Source organism: Carassius auratus, chromosome 47, assembly GCF_003368295.1.
Source record: "Carassius auratus strain Wakin chromosome 47, ASM336829v1, whole genome shotgun sequence".
NCBI lineage: Eukaryota > Metazoa > Chordata > Actinopteri > Cypriniformes > Cyprinidae > Carassius > Carassius auratus.
This window is the reverse complement of record NC_039289.1, coordinates 7,320,046-7,340,569: the sequence shown is the minus strand read 5'-3', so window position 1 is coordinate 7,340,569 and position 20,524 is coordinate 7,320,046. Positions and strand designations below refer to the sequence as shown.

The following is a 20,524-nucleotide window of genomic DNA, read 5'->3' as shown; positions in this document are numbered from 1 at the left end:
TTTTTTTTGCAAATCCGAAGAAAAAAAAATGCCTTTCACACTTTTTATTTTTTTTATTTTTATTTTTACTTTGGATCTCGCAATTGCAAAAAGACAAACTGTTACTGACAGCTATAAACTCGAATTTGCGAGAAAACAAATGGTCTGAACTGTATGATAAAAAAAATTAGTTGCCTCATATATTTATTATTATTATTATTATATTTATTTTGGCTTCAATGGTAATGTCATTAAAAAAATTATGTCAACCCTGTTTCTAGTCTGAAAGCCCTGTTAAATGCTAATATATCTATTAATATAAAGCGTGTGTTGACATAATATTGGCATATTTTAAATGAAAATGTAAACATTTTGAAATATTGAATTGTTTAAATAAAAAGCTTGAAAGAACGGCTCGAATTCGCTCCTGGACACGTGGAGGCAGAAGCGCGCCTCACATTTCTAAAGCACCACGTGAAGCAGATACATGACGCATGTCGAAAAGAATGCCGGGAAAAGTACCGTATGCACGAGTGAGTCCCATTAGCCTCGTCAAACCGCTACACGAACACATTTTTCCGTTTACAATAAAAACATAAACAATAATAATAATTCGTGAGATGGCTGGAAGCGCTGGGGAATGGTGTCTCATGGAGAGCGACCCGGGGGTTTTCACAGAGCTGATCAAGGGCTTTGGTGAGTGCACTAATGTTATATTAGATACACTAGCGGTGCGGGGCGGGCTTCAGTCCTGCTTCAGCGGAGTGATTATGAATTTCAGCATGATCTGTAGATTATATAGGGTGTGATTGCCTGCCTGCAATGTCGTTCAAATCCATATAATTCACAGAATTAATTGAATGGGAGGCAGCGCTACTCTACACTTGATAATAAAAAGCGGAATGACACAGTGCTGCTGCTTTTAACCTGTGTCTTATGGTATGGAGGTAAAATGATGCCATAAAGATTTGCATGCGAAAGGTGAGAGTTGGGGAAGTGTACATAAGACTGTAAGGGTAAATTAAATTGGCATGCTCAAGATTATCTTTGTAAAGGTGTAAATCGTCTTTCAAGCACGTAAGAAAAAAATACTTGCTTTGTTTAACCGTAATCAGAATCAGAATGAGCTTTATTGCCAGGTATGTTTACACATACGAGGAATTTGTTTTCGTGACAGAAGCTCCGCAGTACAACAGAATGACAGTGACAGAACATAAAACACATAATAAAAGAATAAAAAATATATAAAAAATACAAATAAGTAGATAGTGTGAAACTGCAGCTTGCTTCATGCTGATACAAAATAAATATGATTTCTATACTTCGGACTTGTATTTTTATGCGCTTACACTTTTGGCACAGTTGTATATTTTTTTTGTTTTTTTTTTGTCTTGTTTTTTTTGGCCAACATACGGACAAAGCACTGCAAGCCTGTGATTCGCAAGCAAAAACAATAGTTTACAAAACTGCAAAACGCATTGACTGCATAGAACCAATCTGTATGTGTAAAAAAAATTGCAAATGTCTAAATGACTGCATATGTACGACAAAAAGTTTCAGAAGTAACCCGAGTACAAGCGCATACAGTTTTAGCAAGATTCTCTCACCCGAGCATGAGGAAGGGGGCGGGTCCACCTTCTTCTTGAAGTCAATCATATGAGGCTGTCACTGACTCTCCATTCACTCTTATCTGATTGGTTCAATAAACACATCAAATGTCAAGACATTAGTGATGAGGATTTTGAATTATGAATTTTTTTTTTTTGTATACCTTAAATAAGTAAAGGTGCATCCCAAATCATGTACGGGTGGACTATGCTATGACTGCTAGTTGGTCAGACTAGTTCTTAAGACAATGTATTAACACCGAGGCTAAGTTTATGCAGCTGGCCCCTGGTCCCATTACAAACATTTCAACTCTATATTTGGACACGTTCTGAACATTCGATTCATATTTTCGTGGACATTTTGGACATTCATATTGTGTTCGAACCTTCAGTTCTAGGGCTGGGACAACGTGTCGAGGTCATCGGTTACGTCGACGCAAAATATGCGCATTGTTCGCTCTCGCGCACTCACAGTCTTCAAACTACATGAGCACTGTCTTGCTCTCTCTCTCTCTCTCTCTCTCTCCCTCGTGCATATTTACCAAAATCATTAGACACGATAGAAAAAGGGCGGAACACCAAAGTTTCACGTGGAGCATTCGGAGATTTTGATTTTCTTCATGACAGGCTGCTGGCTCCCTCTGTTAATTTTTTTTTTTTTTTTTTGGAAAAGCACTCTCTGTATTAGCTTAAAGCCCTCAAGTTTACATTGGATACTGTATTCTTTCAATTGCTCTAAACAAGTATTTTGGGTGAACTTTTTTATTGAATGCTAGACATCAAGTTGTTGTTATTTTCATGTTAAAGAATAACTTTTTTTCAGTAAACTAGGCCCTATGTGTTCAGTAAGCTTGTTTCAGTAAACTATGTGTTTTCAAGGCTTCAAGGTTTTATTGAATGCTATCTCTATACAAGTGCAAAGTAATGCATTCTTAGTCAGTCTTTTATTTTGTAATTTAAACATATATTGCAATGTTAAGGAATTCATGTTTTTTTTTCATTCAGATATGTAAATCAACATGTATAAATTGTTAGTAGTCAATTAATGGGGAGATAATCGAAATCGAATCGGTCTGAAAAAATTAATCGTTAGATTAATCGATGCATCGAAAAAATTATCGCTAGATTAATCGTTTAAAATAATCGTTTATCCCAGCCCTATTCAGTTCATTATAATAGAGCAGCATTTGCATGTCATGTCAACATTATTTGTACATCATTTGTGTGATCTGAATATTGAATACATTTTTTAATTAATAAGTGGACATTATGCATCCAAACATTTGATTCAGTGTCTTTGAATATCATATGCAGGTTGCAAAGAGTCAAATCATTTTGTCACGTTCCGAATATCTGAGGATTCAGTTCATATTTTTGTGTAAAAATATGAACAATATGAGCATCGTTTGCAAAAACATTTTTTTTTCTGGCATTTTGCCCAGTGTTCCTCACTTCACATCATGTTTAGGCATTATTGATTCAATTGAGACAATTTTTGAACGTTGTTGGTATTTTTAAATGTTTCTGGACTGTCAATGGTGTAATCAAACATAAGATTCAGGATTTTTAGAATTATTTTATACTGGTACATAGAGCTGCCCGATTAATCGAATTACTAATCGCGATTACAATTATGGATGCCACAATAACGTAATCATTCAAAGTCCACTTATGTTATTCTGCGCGCTTAAGATGCGTTTTTTTTTTTTCTCTCAGTATCTTAAGGTTTTTTTATTTGATTTTAATTTTAGTTTTAGTATAACTTTATAATGCCATTCATATTTTAACTTTTCGATAGCCCTAATTTAAAGAAGAAACCAATCTGATGTACAGTTTACGTTTGAGGCTAATATTATAGTAAAGAACTAAAAGTAATTAATTATTGCAATTACAATTTCAAGGGTATAATCAACAAATATGATTTTTGTCATAATCGTGCATCCCTACTGGTACATTTGAACATTACATTCAAAATATACACAGGCAAAATTTGTGTGTTTTGAATCTTCGATTAAGCATCGATCCATGTTTCTGTTGTTGTCATCAGGGTGCAAAGGCGCACAGGTGGAAGAGATATGGAGCATGGAGCCAGAAAACTTTGAAAATCTCAAGTAAGCAACATCCTTGAATCAATTATTATATCCAGTCTTCCTCCAGTGTTTAAACTGCATCTAAATCATTCCAGGCCCGTTCATGGACTGATTTTCCTCTTCAAGTGGCAACCCGGTGAGGAGCCAGCGGGGTCTATAGTTCAAGACTCAAGGCTGGATCAGATTTTCTTCGCCAAGCAGGTGCACAGTCATCCATTTCATTAAATCCAGCGATCTGTAACAAAGTGTAAAAAGGATAACCAGAAATGAATATTCGCAAACTGTTTCAGGTCATCAATAATGCTTGTGCGACCCAAGCGATCGTCAGTGTGTTGTTAAACTGTACGCATCCTGATATGCACCTCGGGGAAACGCTGTCCGAGTTTAAAGAGTTTTCACAGAGTTTTGACGCTGCGGTAAGTTGGTGCGGTTTTTATTTTAACGGATATTTTTCAATATTATTGTTTATTAAGCTTGTCTTTGTCTTTGATGTTTAAGATGAAGGGCCTTGCTCTCAGTAACTCTGAAGTGATTCGACAAGTTCACAACAGCTTCGCCAGGTTATTTTCACATGCTTTTATGTTCATTTGTTTTCTGTTGCACCATATCTCAAATGTTATATAATTGGAAATTGTCTTTTTATTTTTTTTTTGTAGACAACAGATGTTTGAGTTCGATGCGAAGTCGTCGGCTAAAGAAGAGGACGCTTTTCATTTTGTGAGCTACGTTCCTGTTAACGGTCGATTGTATGAGTTGGACGGACTTCGTGAAGGACCCATAGACTTGGGTAGATGAATCGGCATTCAATCGTTTGTAGTTGAGCAGTTATTTCGTGTTTTTAAATGATTTTGTTATATTGTCAGGTGTGTGTGACCAGGATGATTGGATCAGTGCTGTGCGGCCCGTCATTGAGAAAAGAATACAGAAGTAAGCGTCAAACTGGTTTGAGCCGGTGATTTTTCTATAGAACTATTTTTATTAAAGAATTTCTGCTTTTGAACTCATCCAGATACAGCGAGGGTGAGATTCGATTCAACTTGATGGCCATTGTTTCAGACCGCAAGATGATCTATGAGAAGAAGATCGTTGAACTCCAGGCGCAGCTCACTGAGGTGAGATCTTCTGACTGCGTCAAATGCTGGAACGACCGAATGTTGAAGGTTGTTTAAAGATGTCTCTGCTGTTCACAGGAAGAGCCGATGGACACGGACCAGAGTGGAAATCATCTCAGCTCTATCCAGTCAGAGATCGCCAAGTACCAGCTCCTGATCGATGAAGAGAACCAAAAACTTAAAAGATACAAAGTATGCACTTCTATTGTCCGTCAGTGAGCGTTTAAAAAGTCATTTGTTAATAGCGTATTATTAAGAATAACTTTTCTTTTTTTTATTATTGATATGGTTTTCTTTGTTGAGCCTTTAAAAACAATAAATAAAAATTATTTATGCATGTTATAAAATATAACTTAATAATAATAATCATAATAATACTTATTATTAATAATATTATTATTATTATTATTAATTTGTCTTTTAAAAGTTTATATTACAAATGAGTATAATGCATCATAAAATGTAACATTATTAAATATTTATTTAATATTATTAAAACAAGATAACATTTATTAATAATATCATTTTTTGTTTTTGCCTCATTGATCATTAAAAAGATAACCTTTAGGTTATATATGTTATAAATAGATTTTATTATAATAGTAATATTATTATTATTTTCCTAATTAAAAATGTGAATTATATTAATACGTACTATAATATGGTATAAAGTATGAAATGTCAAATATCTAAATTTTGTTGTTTTCCTCATTGACACTTCAAAAACTATAAGTTTTACAAATGTAACTTTATAACAATAATAATTATTATTTATTTTTGAAGTTATAAATATCACTCTTATAGTAATATTATTATTAAAAGTATTATAAAAAACTTGTTATAACTCACATATTATATATATTATATAATAATAATATTTGTAATTCTATAATAATAATTTTTAATAATTGTTATGTTTACTTTTAATTGTTTATAAAATATAAATGAATGATACAAATATTTTTATAATTATTATAAAGTGATATTTTATAACAAAGTTAAAGAAAACTTAAAGGACCAGTGATGAAAACAATAACATTATTATTATTATTGTTGTTGTTGTTGTTGTGGTGGTGGTTGCAAAATGCTTTTTAAATAAAGTATAAGAATATGAAACGTAAAAAAAAATCAAAAAATTGATTTTTTTTTTTTTTTTTTTTTTGAAGGTTGAGAACATTAGAAGGAAGCACAACTACCTGCCCTTTATAATGGAGTTACTGAAGACTCTGGCTGAATATCAGCAGCTGATTCCTCTGGTGGAGAAGGTAAGTCCAGTCACACCACTAGAGGACAGTGCTGTCTCGTTAGCTTGACTTCACTGTTGAGCTTGCAGTTGTTCTCTTGGTAATTGGATTTGCATGAAACCTCACAGCAAATAAGACAATGAACTTTAAATGGTATTATGCAAAAAATATAAAAATAAATAAAACTTATTATAGTTCTGCTGTAAGAGCATCCATATAATACGCTAATACATTTGCATTTATACACCCAGAGTGCAGTGTTGGAAATATTCCAGTATTCATATTCAAAATTCTCAAATGAAATTGTCTTTTTTTTTTTTTCTCCTCTCTGTTTCTTCAGGCAAAGGAAAAACAAAGTGCCAAAAAAATACAAGAAGCCAAGTAACCCCACATTGTTAGACCCGGTTTAATTTTATGCCACGGAATATCTTGATGTGCATTTGTCTTTATTATCCATAAAACGAGCAGCTGTCATTTCCTTCATGTCTGTGCATGCATGCGAAGAGATGTTTAAATAATGTCTTATTTTCATATAAATTTCATTTGTTCAGTAATAGTGTTGTTTCATGTTTTTCTTATTAGCACACAGTGAAAGTCTACTTAAATTGCTGTAAAATACTGTACATTAAAGCACTAAGTTATATATTATTCTGTTATTCATGATCTATTAATAATGCGCATAATCAGAATGGAAAATCTCTTCGGTCAGTAACAGCCGAATCTAGAAAGATTTTAAATTATGATGTATCATAAATCTATATTAATAACACATGGAAAACTTCTTCCAGTCTGTTAAGCAATGTCAAACTGCTTCTTGTTTTCAAAGAATTGGTTGCTTTACATGGCGGTTTTGTGTTTTTCATGTCTGTAAGTAGAGCTGGGTTTTGTCCTGATGTTTCCTGTCATCTGGGATGTTTAATTTGGGAGTGTGACGCAGACTCATGGGCAGAGAGACTGCGGTCAGGATTGTTGTTCCAACTCTAGCAACCAGTAGTGAAAATATATCTCTATTTGCATGTTTGCAATCCTCAAAAATAACTCACTAGCTATTCAATATGGCTTTAATGCAGAAAAGGTGTTAAATATGTATATGTATGTTTCCATTGACAAATAACAGGACTAATGTTCAACATCTTTTTTTTTTTTTTGTCTACATTGACTTTAAAATCGAACATTGACCTAAAAAATGAAAGTAAGTACTATTTCTACTAGAGAAATATTCAATGGTGGAGTAATGGGTAATATTTCCATGTAATTTCCATGTGTGTGTTTATTTAATTGCAAAATATATAAAGCCATGTCATTGTTATATTATTTATAAACCATTATTGTTTATATATGAGTTGTAGTCATTTTGTACAAATGTTCATCAGGTTTTTTTATTATTAATATTATTATTATTTTTTTTATATATATATATATATATTTTTTGCAGTGACTTAAAAGTCATGTTAAATTCAAAAATGAAATTACTCAGAAATATTCACTGATTGAGTAATGGGTAATTTCAATGTCTTATTTTTTTCCTTCTTATATATAGAGAGAGAGAGAGAGAGAGGCCAGTATTATTTTGGCTTTATTTATATACTACAGCATTTTTAATATTTTTATTTTAAGTTTAAGTAAGTTTTTACTATATATATATATATATATATATATATATATATATATATATAGCATGAAAAATACCTTTTATTCATGCAAAAAATAAATAAAAATAAGTCCAATCCCCGCTTCTCTGCATGAAAGCGGTGGTCATTTGTGCAATTCCGTCTGATGACGCTAGAGGTGCTATAAATATAACATGCGAAAGCACGGTAGGTATAACACATACCCTTCTTCGAATTTTCGGACCTTTGCCTTTCTCGTGCAGGCGTACACATGAAGTGATGGGGGGAAAAGGTGTTCAAAAAAAGCTGAACGGGCCTTTCAGTGATCTGCAGCGTTAAAGCAGAGGCTTAAATCAGCCGAGAGTTTGGCAAGCCTTGTGTTTTTCATCTGTACTCGCAGCGCGCGACAGTCGTTTACACAGTGACTTGCGTTTCTATATTTGCCGCCGGACTGTTTATTTACATTCTTTTAAACTCCCCAGACTACTAGTGATCTTCGCAGAGCCGCTGTAGTACATGATAACCGTGTCACAACGCCGTGAAAGAACGCGCTATCTTACATTATAGCCGTCAGAGCTGATCGAGGCCATGATAATATCGTGAAACTGCGCCGGTGCGTGATGATGATATCGTCATTACCTGCTGTGTGACGCGCGCGCGCACTGTGAAAGTGTCAAGTTCGACCCTATTATGTGAAAAATCTTACTCTTTTCAACAACAACAAAATTGAGTTATGTCTTTAATAGTGTGCAAGTTGTGAACATGTTCTGAATTTCAGAACTATTCCAAACATCTGCGTTATCAACATGTGTTGAATACCTTCAAACTACAGAAGTCTCGAGAGGTTATTCTGGTGCGGCCTTACAAAACTCATTTTCTATAGCTGCTTTTTAGCTTCCCTCAGAAGTCTTTTTCAACACTTAATTCATATTTAAATATATTAAATAAATATATATTTATTATTATTATTATTACTATTATTTGTTCACTAAATTTGTTTTAAATTGCATTTGTGTTCATGTATCTATTGGCCCCAAAAAAGTATTTTTAAACTCTGAAGTCATACTTCAAAATTTGTGGAAGGTGTTTTTTTATTTATTATTTTTTTGTTTTTTTTTGTATTTGTTTTTTGGTGTGTGTGTGAATCACAAGTACACATTTTCAATTCTGAATTGATAAAATATTGTTTATACAGTTTTGTATTTTGTTTACTTTTTTTTCTAATACATTTTGCCTTTCAATTTTAAACCAACTGATCCCAAGCTGATTTTTAGTGTGGTAATGAAGTCCAGGTCTCCGTAAAGGTCATCCCATTCATCTTTTTTTTTTTTTTTTTTTTTTGAAAAACATGCTTTGAGATTCATATATTTTCAAGCTTTGCATCCAGTAAGTGTCCCAGGCCCACTGCAGAGATGAAGGTGAACCATGGGAATTGAGTTGAAGAAAGCCAGCTCTGTTTGTAAATAGCTGTTGAGTCTGTGAACACGTTCTTGGATCGGTTAAACAGACGCAGTGTTTGGTGTCTGTTCAGTGTCGGACAGCCATGAGGTCATCTACAGGACCAGAAGGAACACAGATGTGCCTTGGAGGTAAATTAAACCCCTTGCACACACACACACAAACATTTAGCGGTGTCAAACGTGTGCTGTTTGCAGCTGGAACAAAACAAACATGTTAAGCTCAGAATGTTCTGCTCGCTATGTGCATTCAGTGCTTTTCTCTACGTGAGTTTTGTTTTGTTCTGCAGGTACATCTCAGGTCTTTCAGTCATGCCTTAAATGGGAAGATGATAAAGTTTGATATACCAGTGAACTGACGTGAGTACGCGAGAGTATTCTGTAAATGTTTGGAGAGGTGAAGTCTGCAGTAATTCATCAAATGTGGGTGAGCTTGTTGCGCAAACTGCACTTTAGGTTTGTTTTGGTTAATGAGACAAACTTGTAAAACTGGTCATGGGACGTTGAACTGATCTGATCGTTTACTTGAAAGGCATTTATTTGGTCTAAAAATAGCTTTAAAGGTATCAGAGCAATTAATGTTGTGAGTTTGGGGCGGGGCTAGTTGTTTGCCCAACCAATAGCAGTGCAAGGATGTTTATGAAATGTTCTGTTGTTGTGATGCAACTGAATTTACACTTCAACTTGAATTAATATGAAGCAGGAATGCTGTCATCAACAAATGTGTAACAAGTTGGGAAGTGATAGGATTTGCTGTATATAATAACAATATTCCTATAGCATTTTAGATAGATAATTTATTTTCCCTTAACGGGAAATTTGTTCTCACAGATTATCATACAGCACACGCAACAATTTTGGTTGTATATATAATTATAATAATTATTATCATTATTAGTCTAGAAAGGTAGGCTTAAAAAATTGTGTAGAAGTAATTATCACTCATATATTGCTTGTAAATTTTACAAATAATTACAGAGATTGACAAGTACCATGGTGCACTTGAATTTAAACTTTACATTCTGAAGTAGAAGTAGAAAGAATAAAACAGTAGTTTCCTGTAATACTTACTCCAATAATCTTTTATTTACAGTATTTACAATTATTATTTACAGTATAATGGAAGGACTAATGAATATTATTCAATCCAAAAATTTGTGTTATTATTATTGTAATTGGTGTTTTTAGAGATTAACTTTCAGAAACGGTTAGATGATAGCAAAGGTAAAAAAAAAAACAAAAAAAACATGGGGAAATAAGCATGAATAATTAAATATTCAATATTAACCAATGCTGATAAAAAATAAAATACAAATCCATTGTCAGCCGCTAAACATTTATACACCTTTTGCTTACATTTTGTTTTATTGGCAGTGCCCCCAAAACTCCAGAAAGTACTGGAATGACAATTAAAAAAATATTTCATCCAAAAAAATGATTCATTATTGCATTGAAAAGCAAAAAAAATTATAAAAAAGATCTACAAGTAAACACCAAAACATAATATATATTTGACCCTGGACCACAAAACCTTAAGTGTCAATTTTTTGATATTAAGATTTATACATCATCTGAATTAATAAGATTTCCATTGATGCTTGGTTTATTAGGATCAGACAATGTTTGGACGAGATACAACTATTTAAAAATCTGGAATCTGAGGTTGGAAACAAAACGAAATACTGAGAAAATCCCCTTTGAAGTTGTCCAAATGAAGTTCTTCGCAATTCACATTACTAATTTTTAAGTTTTGATATACTGATATATTAACAGTAGGAAATTTACAAAATATCCTCATTTAACATGATCTTTACTTAATATCCTAATGATTTGTGGCTTAAAAGAAAAATCGATCATTTTGATCCATGCGATATTTTTTTTTTGGCTACTGCTAATAAATATACAGAGCGACTTAAGACTGGTTTTGTGCTCCAGGTTCACATATGTGAACATTCAATACCAATGCCAGACATTCGTCTTAACTATTTACAAATCTGTGCAAAATATGCAATATTTAAATACACTGAAATCACAGTAGCACTATCACTACAGAGAACATGAAACACTGGATGCACAGCATTCTAAAACGGACCGGCCATCTGTTGAAATACAGCGACTGAACACATTATCGCTCTCCTGCAGCAATCCTGCAGAGCTTCTGATAGAGTTCAGAGTCCAGGAACCGAGGGTACGAGTTGTGCTCCATCAGGAAGTAAACTCGGTTTTGGGCTGCTTTGAAACTCCACTGCGTTGGAATCAGAAGGCTTTGGTGAAGGGACTCTCTTGTGTAGAAGTCCAGGTTGATCTAGAGCGAAGAATTGAAAGAAATCAAGAGAATGTGTGGTGCAGCTAAATGAAAATGAGTCCACTTTGTTGTCATTGACTAAACCTCACCTCTTTTGGAGAATCTGGCCTGATGAATTCATCGTAAATGGTTTTTGCCCTGGATTTGAGTTTTGATCTGGACCTGATCTTTCTGAACTCTTCACAAGCCATCCAGAACTCGATGTTCTCCTCGCTGTGCTCAGACTTCATGAACAGTCGCAAAGCAGTTAATCCACCTGAGAAATGAGGATATTAAATCAATCAGTTAACATTACACTATGTGGTGCATTTCCAACATAAAATAAAAAAATAAGAAATTTTTTGTACACCTGTGCGTGTGATTAAAAAGATATATATAAAAAAAGATATATATACATATATATATATTATGGAATATTAATAAATATTAAATATATTAAAAATAACAAATAAATATTTTATATGTGTAGAAATTCTAAAAAGAAAATATATATAAAAAAAAATGACATAAAATTCATAAAGTGAAATAATAATTACATTTGCTACTCAGCAAGTTGTCCAGAGACTGAGCCCATCGAGTAACTTCTACAGTAGTTGGCCTGTGGGAATTTAAAGAGAATTAAATAATAATAATAATAATTAAATAATTAATAATAGTATTTAAATTTAATATAATTACTTATTATTTTATTAGATTAAAATTTTAGATTTTCATCTAATGTCATTTTTTTAATAAATCCATTATCCCACTTTAATACATGCACATATGCCTAGTGATTTATGCAAAGTATTTTTAATGCTCACCCGTATGATTTTATCTGTGGCATTGTATGGCGTGATTCTCTCACAGGAAAAGTCTTAAAAAACATTCTCGATCTCCAGTTTGTTTGTCTGTTAATCATAATCCAGAAAGATTAGCAACCACGGATTAATTGTTCTGCATAAAACAAAAAGCAAAGTGATAAAATGCAAGTCTCACTTCATTTCGTTCTGCTCTGTAGTCGTATCAGGGTTCCTGAAGTAGATCAAACGCTCCTTGCTGGAATCTTGCGTTGACTTTTTCATTTTTGCCAGTCTATCCATCATTTTCCATTGAACTGAAACATACAGTGACTTGCAGTGTGGGGCTTTTATACCATTTTCTGTGCTTTGGGTGGGGCCTTATCAACAGGGGAAGACTCTGATTGGCCGCCCTGCATCAGTGTGTGAGTGTGCAGCTCTTTCTCAAATAATCACCAGCTTTTGACTTGGAATGCATTAGAGTAGGATTAATGTCTGTGAAATTAGGTTTTGATTTATTTAACATTATTTGATATCATGCAACCCCTTCCCCCTTAATTTCCATTTGTATTATTAAATCATTTTGATTGTTTTTATTACAGAATGCGCAAGGTTGTGAAAATAAAGACCATGAACGTGTACGTTTCAAGACGATCAATACTGAGTCACGTCTGTAACTTGAGGATGTTGACGCAATATCCGTCTCAGACAAACAGTACTAAGCAAACAGGTTTGTTCCCAAACAGCATTCCACAGTGCTTTATTTATAGAAACGTGTTTCTAAAAAAAAAAAGAGCTCAGCATTTTAATTACTTTGGATGTGAGTCAGACTACAAAAAATGTTTTATTCTGTACCATTTTTGCTTTTTAACTGTAAGCATCAGGCTAAACTGATCAATGTGCTTATTACATCAGGTGAAGGATTTCAGATTTACTAGATGATACCGAAAAATGCATTTCCTGAAGAAAAAGAGCAGTAGATCACATTTCGTGTGTTTCAAGGGTTTCACCAATGAACACGCAGTGCTGTGGTAGAAGAGTAAACATCTGTGACAAAATAAACGGCATTGAACCCTTGACTAAATTAAGTCAACATGTTTGCATGACAGACGAACCGTTTTTAGCCATTCTTGTGCATGAGAATTGGTTTTGTCTTTAAGAGTGGAGCCTAATGCAAAAACGTCCCTTATATCTGATTTAACTGCTGCACAGGAACTGTTTGTATGACAAACTGCATGACTAAATGGTAAATGCTAACTTATTTCTGATGCAACTTAAATGTCAGATTCAAAAGACTGCAACCGCATCCAACAAGTGCATTTCTCAAGTCAGATGGCGAAATTATGATATTGGGCATATGAACATTGTATGGATCACAGATATGCATATATATATATATATATATATATATATATATATATATATATATATATATATATATATATATATATATATATATATATATATATATATAAATATATATATATATATATAAATGCTTTATTTATAATTACACTTTTGATATATATTTACAGTAAATTGTTATATGCAGTTTGCCTTTATGATTATATAATTTCGATATAAATATTTGACATATAGATAGAATATTACAATATATTATATACACATTTTATATAGACAGACGGATGGATATATAGATAAATAAAATATTACAATATATATTTATATATAAACATGCATACATATCTAGCTACAAATCCTCATGCATGTGATGTCTCAAATTAGAACCCAGATGGAAATAGTTATGAAATATGCATTTGTCATAGTAATGGTACACTGTGTAATTCACCTAATCCTATTCACTTTGAACATGAAATACTGGTTTTCGGCCGTAGGTGCTGGAAAGAGGACCCATCCCTGAACAGCACACACAGAGCGGTTTGTTCCTGTCACCGGTGTGGCATCAGAACTATGCATGTTTCCATCCATTTAGTCAATGAGATGCAAATTCTGATATGCGTACCTGATTAGTGTCAATGCCTTATATGGCGCTAAAGAGGGTATGGAAAAAAGTTTGATTTGCATAGACATGGGATCATTAAAATTGGACTAAGTTGAAGCTTCCATGCACTTACAGAAGCGATACACTAACAAAGAACTGAATTTTCTACATTTCACATAAAAATAAAAAAAAATTGTGCGACTTGGTTGTTAAGGTCATTGCAAGGTTATTGGTTTCCGGCCCAATTAAAAAGAATTCATCTCTAATGCTGTCTTTCCACATTTTCCACATCTTTGCATGAATAATATCTTTTTGCAACACAATGAGCTTTTCTGACCACTTCCTATTTGTTATGTCATACTGTCATTGCAAAGATTAACATCTGCTGTTGAGGCAGGTTTTTTTAAGTAAACCTCGGCCGATCAGAAGATCAGCATTTTTGGGAAAAAGACACGCTAGGAGACCTTCCAAATGGACTCGCTACAACTGCTCCATATAAAGTCCATTTTTATGACCCCATTCATATCGTGCAGCTTTGCAGATGTCAGACCCAGTGTTTTTAAAAGATTTATCATCTGTTATGGTGTTCAGACTGTAAATATCAGTGTGTTTCTTAAGTGGTTCGCAGCGAGATTGTTGCCAAGTTTCCGTTCGAATAGACGATAGTCCAAAATGTTTACGCACTAGGTATTTCCCAGCAATGACACACGTGCTGGACTCATGGGGGGACTCCAAAAGTACCTTAGCATGAAATCAAGAGCACCGTCTTTTGGTGAGGGTGCACAATGTTTTTCCCATAAAAGAGCCAGCTTGTTTGGTGAACTTGAAATAACCTTCATGCTTTGTAGTTTGTGTGTGTGTGTGTGTGCGAGAAGTACAAGTACAACATTTAATCTGTCCAGAATGAATGTTTTTCAGTAATGACGTTGATTAGCATTACTTGAATAAACGTTCATGTTATATTCTACAACATAAATTACACAAAACCTGTTGTGGCCTACGTAAGCGTAAGATGTGTGTTCTACAACATAAATTACATATAAACAACATTTACATATAACATCTACATACGTACACTCACATTAAATATATAACCATTGTGTGCGTTGTAAATACAACATGCTAAGATGCTAATGAATTACTATTCACAGATTGAAATCAATAAAGCAGTCATGTTCTAGTCCAGCTTGACAGTTCATCTCTGGAATCTTCTGAGCAATTTTCACCCCTTGCTACACTCTTTTGGTCATCTTTGAACAACAGTTTTATCTTAGCTATTAGCTCTGTTCCAAAACCTAACAAAGGTAGAGCTGTATGTCCCGAAACAGAATGATTGTTTTTTTTAGTTATGTCTGTTATTAAAATGGCTAAATCATACATTCATGTTATGTTTTTACAACATAAAGTACACGCAAAACTGCCATGTGCTCTGTAAACACAAGATGCGAACAGGCTAACAAGCTAATATTTATGACTTGAAATTAACCATTTTCTAGCATATCCAAGTCACTGGGAAATCTTCCTTCTTAGACACGGCACATTACCATTCCCAATTGACTGTAAATAGACATCATTACTGAATGGCTCTATATTTAAAGCTTATAAGTTCATTATAAACTAAATTAGGCATTACTGTTCTGCACGAGAAACCATGAAACAGATGTCTAAAGACTTAAGTCCCTAAAAGGAGTCCGTTTTTCCGGTCACAGTTCTGCTTATGTGCCCTTGACCAACACGTTCAAGTTTCTCCAGCGGGACAGTCCCTACAATTAGTGTGAAGTGTTTACTAAATGGCAAGTCTCATAGAGGAAGGCTTTGCGTCAAGAACGAGGTTAGCAACATTAGACATGCAATAGCAGAAATATGCGAGTTGCAAGATCTCATGACTTTTCAGCAGCCGCTGCGATGCACACTTCTCTGGCACTTAGAAGTCTTTCTTTCTTAATTCCCTGTTCTGTGGGAACTGAAACTTGTCTGTTCCCGTTTCAAAGGTAATTGTTTCACTGTGTAGTCATGGGACCTGGTGACCAACGGTTAGAAAATAATAATTCTTATATTAATCGAATGAGTAGACAGAAGCTGTAAAGTTCACATTTAGTGATGTATTTGGTATTTTATACTGTATCGGTAGTGGATGTACTATCTTGTTTTGCAGTGAAAACATCTTTTAAACAGGATAAATTATCTCCTAAAAAGAGACAAAGCTGTACAAGCTAAGACATTTCATTGGGAATACACAGCATACTGACACCATATTGGTTATTTTTTCATTTATCAGTATTTATCGGTAATTGTTTCCTAAAACTTAAGCGATAGTGGAATTGTTTCCAAAAACTTAAGCGATAGTGGAATTGTTTCCAAAAACTTAAGCGATAGTGGAATTTTTTGACATTTTAATGTGTTTTTTTGGGGAAATAATATCTGCCGTTTATCGGTTATCGGCTAGAATATCAAAATCATTAATCATTTCATCTTGTTGGCCAGAATACTTAATAGAATAAAGATTTTTGAATGTTTTGTGTGTGTGTGTGTCTTTTTAGCTTACTTGACTGGACGTAAGGCATAATATAAAGTATAGAAATATTTAGCTTGTTTTTAAATGCAAATCTGTGATCTAGGTGATTGCATTATTTCAATTTCATTTCATTTCATTTTTTTCGCTATAAAGAAAAGCAAAGGGCTTCATAAACCAAAGACAAAAAGGAAACCGAGTCAAAAGTTCAACAGTGTCTAATCTTTATTTTATTCTCCTCAAAAATGACAGTGGACAGAACAAAAATCAACATCCAACCAGTGGCTGTGGCTAATAAATAGAAAACATATTTATTTAAATTAAACGTTATAACATTACAGGTAATGCCTACAGTTATTGTGTGTGGCACATATGCTACAACTGTATATTATATATATTTAAACTTGACCTCTCGAGAAGGTAATAAAGTCACACTTTCTTTAATGTTATACGTCTGTGTGGCAAGAAGACACCGATGTTGAAATAGGATGTGTCAAGTTCCTCTCACAAAAGTGTCCAAACTAACTCAACCAATTGGCTGAGGTAGCTTTTCATTACTAAAGTCATTATAGGACATGGTGAAGAAGTTCTTAAAGATCTTCTGGAAGTGCCAGGAAAATAAAATAGTGTTGCGCCCACACTGTAGCTTCAGAAACCACCGGAAGGGCTTGAAGGAGCTGCATCCTTATCTACACAGGAAGCACCCTCGGTTAAGAAGCACTAATGCTGCTTCAGTAACGTGTTGGACTTTGATATCAATGGCACATTCCCAACCATCGCTCCATATTGTCTCCTTCTAGTCTCAAGGGTCTTTGGGGTCTGATCCACACGGCAGGGGCGCAAGCTTTTTAGGGTTCTGGTCCTGCATACAAGACCAGACCGTTCCAGTTTTAGCTTTGGTGTGATATATCCATAGAGTCATGTTTGAGCATTATCCGCATTAGCAGCAAAGGACTCAAGAAGGGTCTTGTACATCTCAGACCGTAGAAATCTGGGGTAAGAGTCACGTTCCATCAGTCCGTAAACGATCTTCTGAGCCTCGTCGAAACACTGCGGCGTCGGACTCTTCACTTTCCTCTTGATTTCCTCCCGTGTTTGATAGTCGATGTTTATCTGCGATGCAAATGAGAGCCATTGACACTGTGTGTACACTGGAAGTGACCAATTGTGAGATGTATTGTCCAAATAATGAGAAATTAAATCGTAAATCTGCGAAATTAAGTCGTAATTGCGAGAAATAAAACAGACCGTGACATACCAAGTATAAAACAATGCAACATTAAGGTGTTCAGAAGCCATAGTTTGTGCTGTGAAGAGGCCAAAATCAGATTTTGTTTATTTCACAATGGAACGTTGTTTCTATATTTATATGCGTTTTAGATCTGCCATTTCCAGGGGTCAGACTCCTCTGCTGGGGGCCCCTGACAGTGAGTGGCCCCAGGAAAACGGCTTTAGCTGCCAGTCCATAATCTATCCAAGTATGAACCAATCAGCTGTACACTCACTTCTAGACTTTAGCAGTGAATAACTCTTACTTCATTTACATATATTTATATATTATTATATACATATCTTCCTTTATTTTAGATACTTATCCAATACAAATGTACTTAAGATATTTTATTTTTTAAGATTGTTTAGTATCATTAAATAGCATTATTACATTACACTGCAATTATTTATAATTATTATTTTAAATATATAATAGTATATTTTATTCATTGACTTGAATGATAATTGCATTACTACTGTATACAGTATACATACAAATTCAATACAAATGTACTTCCAATGAATGATTCATTATTTTTATTATATTATTCATGAAAGCAAATTTGTAGTAATTTATTTCATATTAAATTGTATTGCTACTAATATATATATATATATATATATATATATATATATATATATATATATATATATATATATATATATATATATATATATATATATAATATACACACACACACTTTATATATATATATATATATTAAATATGAAATCTATAAAGTTCTTTTCATTCAAATGGAGAAAGTGGCTCTGCAACATGTCAAAAACTATTGAAAGCATATCGCAACACAACAGCCACTACTAGCACTGCCTGATTTATACAGCGACAGGGTGTTGACTTGTGTGTCCTGTACCTCTTTCGGAGATTCAGCTTCCACAAATTGCTCGAAGATTTTCTTCGCCTTCGAGCTCATCTTATGGGACGACGTTATCTTCTTGTAGTCCTCGCACTTCAACCAGAATTCGATGTTCTCGTCGCTGAACTCCGACTTCAGAAAGGTGCGGAATGTGGCCAGGCCATCTGCGCGTCAAAACACACGGAGCGAATGAAAACCAGCACCTCTTTAATTTACTCGTGTTTTACTTTACTCTGACCTCAGCAAACCGATGCCAAAAATAGCTTGGGAAAAGACTTACATTTGGAGCCGAGAAGTCGCTCCAAAGATTGCGACCATTGTTGGGTGTCTTCTAAACTTAGCCTGCTGAGATCAAACGGGGGTTCGATTAGCTGACCGTAACTGGATTAGAAGCAATAACTCTTGTTTGAACTAATTTTGGACCTGGTGTCCTTATAAGATGTGTCACTGTTTCCTTACCTCTCAGGAGCAGATGAACTGGTGAACAAACACTTTAGTCGGCACATGAGGTTCTTTCCTCTACAGAGAGAAAGTCAGCTTTGTTGTCGGCATTTTACGCTTCACACATGCAAACCTACACTAAAGCATGCTGGGACTCACAATCGATTCCCCCTGAGATGATAGTTGAGTGCAAATGCCTGTAGATCACACTTACAAGGTCTTGTTTCTCCTGTAGTCGTCTCTGTCCATGTTGAAATGTGTTGGGAGAGGTTGTGGGATTAGGCCAGGCATGGTAGAGCGAGGGCTTATTGCCCAGGAATCCACAGCCATGCGCTCCTGCTAGTGATCATACTGCACTTGACGCTCTACAGGTTTCCCTTCTGCGTATCCGGCTCTGCTTTTTATGCCCTGCGACGGTTGCTTAGGTGCTGGTGTCACCAACAGGGACCACAAAGAGGAAGCCCCATCGAACCCTCCCCCTCCTCCCTAACAGCTTATGTGCGAAAAGCATAGCCGGTTCCTCCATATTTTTAGCCATGTAAATACAAATGTACCTTGCTAAAATAGCCGATAAGCAAATGTCGACTTTGCATGTTTTGGGTCTTTCACTTATCTACAGACGTAAACAGGGCCAAACTGTAATGGAACACAAATGGAAATAAGAGGCAAATGAGATGGTCTGGCCGTTTCATCACTCTTTGTTTTCTGTTTTATTAGCATTGAAGTAGTTGCACAAATGATTCCGTTCGCAAACATTTAGATAATGAGTAACTAGCTTCACCTGCGCTGAAAATAAAAGCTTCAATTAGAACCAAAAGAGTTTTACTGCCTGATGTCAAGAGGACAAGTGCTGGAGATCTGCAAGGTCTCCGGTGGGTTTTTTAGGAACCAACATGCTGATCAGAAGAACCTATAATGAAACTTTTCAAAGAGATGTATGGCCAGAAATATAGAAGTATTGAAGATGGTTATTTGCTGATCCAACTAATTAAAATCACGTTTTGCAATTGTTTTGTTGAACAGTTAAAATATTTATTCAACTTTTGTTTGTAGAAGTTAAAGTCAGGTTAAGCAATAATATATTTATAATATTTGTTAATTAAAAAAAAAAATCAATTAAATTAATGTCTTGTGGTAGAACCATGTAGACCCTCTTGACTGTTTATGGAGGTCAGTAGGTACATCTTGAAAAATATCAGAATAGTTCAGGTTGTAAAGTGTTATGCGGTGCAGATCCGCCGAAAAAAATAAAAATTATATATATATATATATATA

At 34.3% G+C, this 20,524-nt stretch overlaps 3 protein-coding genes across 4 annotated transcripts; 1 reads left to right on the top strand and 2 right to left on the bottom strand.

Moving 5' to 3' along the window:
- Positions 1 to 471: 471 nt before the first annotated feature.
- LOC113064966 (ubiquitin carboxyl-terminal hydrolase isozyme L5) lies at positions 472 to 6,680 on the top strand. Its single transcript, XM_026235993.1, has 11 exons — positions 472 to 675; positions 3,634 to 3,697; positions 3,772 to 3,877; positions 3,967 to 4,092; positions 4,175 to 4,236; positions 4,333 to 4,463; positions 4,540 to 4,603; positions 4,686 to 4,788; positions 4,867 to 4,980; positions 5,955 to 6,053; positions 6,373 to 6,680. The coding sequence occupies exons 1-11, from the start codon at positions 600 to 602 to the stop codon at positions 6,415 to 6,417; spliced, it is 990 nt and encodes a 329-aa protein (XP_026091778.1). The 5' UTR covers positions 472 to 599; the 3' UTR covers positions 6,418 to 6,680.
- A 4,309-nt stretch (positions 6,681 to 10,989) lies between these two features.
- LOC113064613 (regulator of G-protein signaling 21-like) lies at positions 10,990 to 12,529 on the bottom strand. Its single transcript, XM_026235450.1, has 5 exons — positions 12,383 to 12,529; positions 12,208 to 12,294; positions 11,941 to 12,002; positions 11,494 to 11,660; positions 10,990 to 11,404 (listed from the first exon to the last, which is right to left on the bottom strand). Exons 1-5 carry the CDS (start codon positions 12,487 to 12,489, stop codon positions 11,225 to 11,227), a joined length of 603 nt encoding a protein of 200 aa, XP_026091235.1. The 5' UTR covers positions 12,490 to 12,529; the 3' UTR covers positions 10,990 to 11,224.
- A 4,333-nt stretch (positions 12,530 to 16,862) lies between these two features.
- LOC113064964 (regulator of G-protein signaling 21-like) lies at positions 16,863 to 19,670 on the bottom strand. Of its 2 annotated transcripts, none has more exons than XM_026235992.1 (5): positions 19,464 to 19,670; positions 19,268 to 19,327; positions 19,089 to 19,150; positions 18,806 to 18,972; positions 16,863 to 17,771 (listed from the first exon to the last, which is right to left on the bottom strand). In XM_026235992.1, the coding sequence occupies exons 1-5, from the start codon at positions 19,577 to 19,579 to the stop codon at positions 17,577 to 17,579; spliced, it is 600 nt and encodes a 199-aa protein (XP_026091777.1). In that variant the 5' UTR covers positions 19,580 to 19,670; the 3' UTR covers positions 16,863 to 17,576. The 2 variants fall into 2 exon arrangements, with proteins under 2 accessions (XP_026091777.1, XP_026091776.1); XM_026235991.1 differs by having other exon boundaries at positions 19,089 to 19,153; positions 19,464 to 19,666.
- Positions 19,671 to 20,524: the final 854 nt, after the last annotated feature.

Bases quoted from the DNA above. Each gene is read 5' to 3' on its own strand.
- LOC113064964 (XM_026235991.1), bottom strand. From the start codon at position 19,579: ATGGCTGTGGATTCCTGGGCAATAAGCCCTCGCTCTACCATGCCTGGC. The intron at 18,973-19,088 runs GTAAGTCTTTTC...TTTGACGCGCAG, and splicing joins GCGACTTCTCGGCTCCAAAT to ATGGCCTGGCCACATTCCGC. The intron at 17,772-18,805 runs GTACAGGACACA...TTTGCATCGCAG, and splicing joins AAGCTGAATCTCCGAAAGAG to ATAAACATCGACTATCAAAC.
- LOC113064613 (XM_026235450.1), bottom strand. From the start codon at position 12,489: ATGATGGATAGACTGGCAAAAATGAAAAAGTCAACGCAAGATTCCAGC. The intron at 11,661-11,940 runs GTAATTATTATT...CTCATTTCTCAG, and splicing joins CAACTTGCTGAGTAGCAAAT to GTGGATTAACTGCTTTGCGA. The intron at 11,405-11,493 runs GTGAGGTTTAGT...TCTTCGCTCTAG, and splicing joins GGCCAGATTCTCCAAAAGAG to ATCAACCTGGACTTCTACAC.
- LOC113064966 (XM_026235993.1), top strand. From the start codon at position 600: ATGGCTGGAAGCGCTGGGGAATGGTGTCTCATGGAGAGCGACCCGGGG. The intron at 676-3,633 runs GTGAGTGCACTA...TGTTGTCATCAG, and splicing joins AGAGCTGATCAAGGGCTTTG to GGTGCAAAGGCGCACAGGTG. The intron at 4,789-4,866 runs GTGAGATCTTCT...TGCTGTTCACAG, and splicing joins TCCAGGCGCAGCTCACTGAG to GAAGAGCCGATGGACACGGA.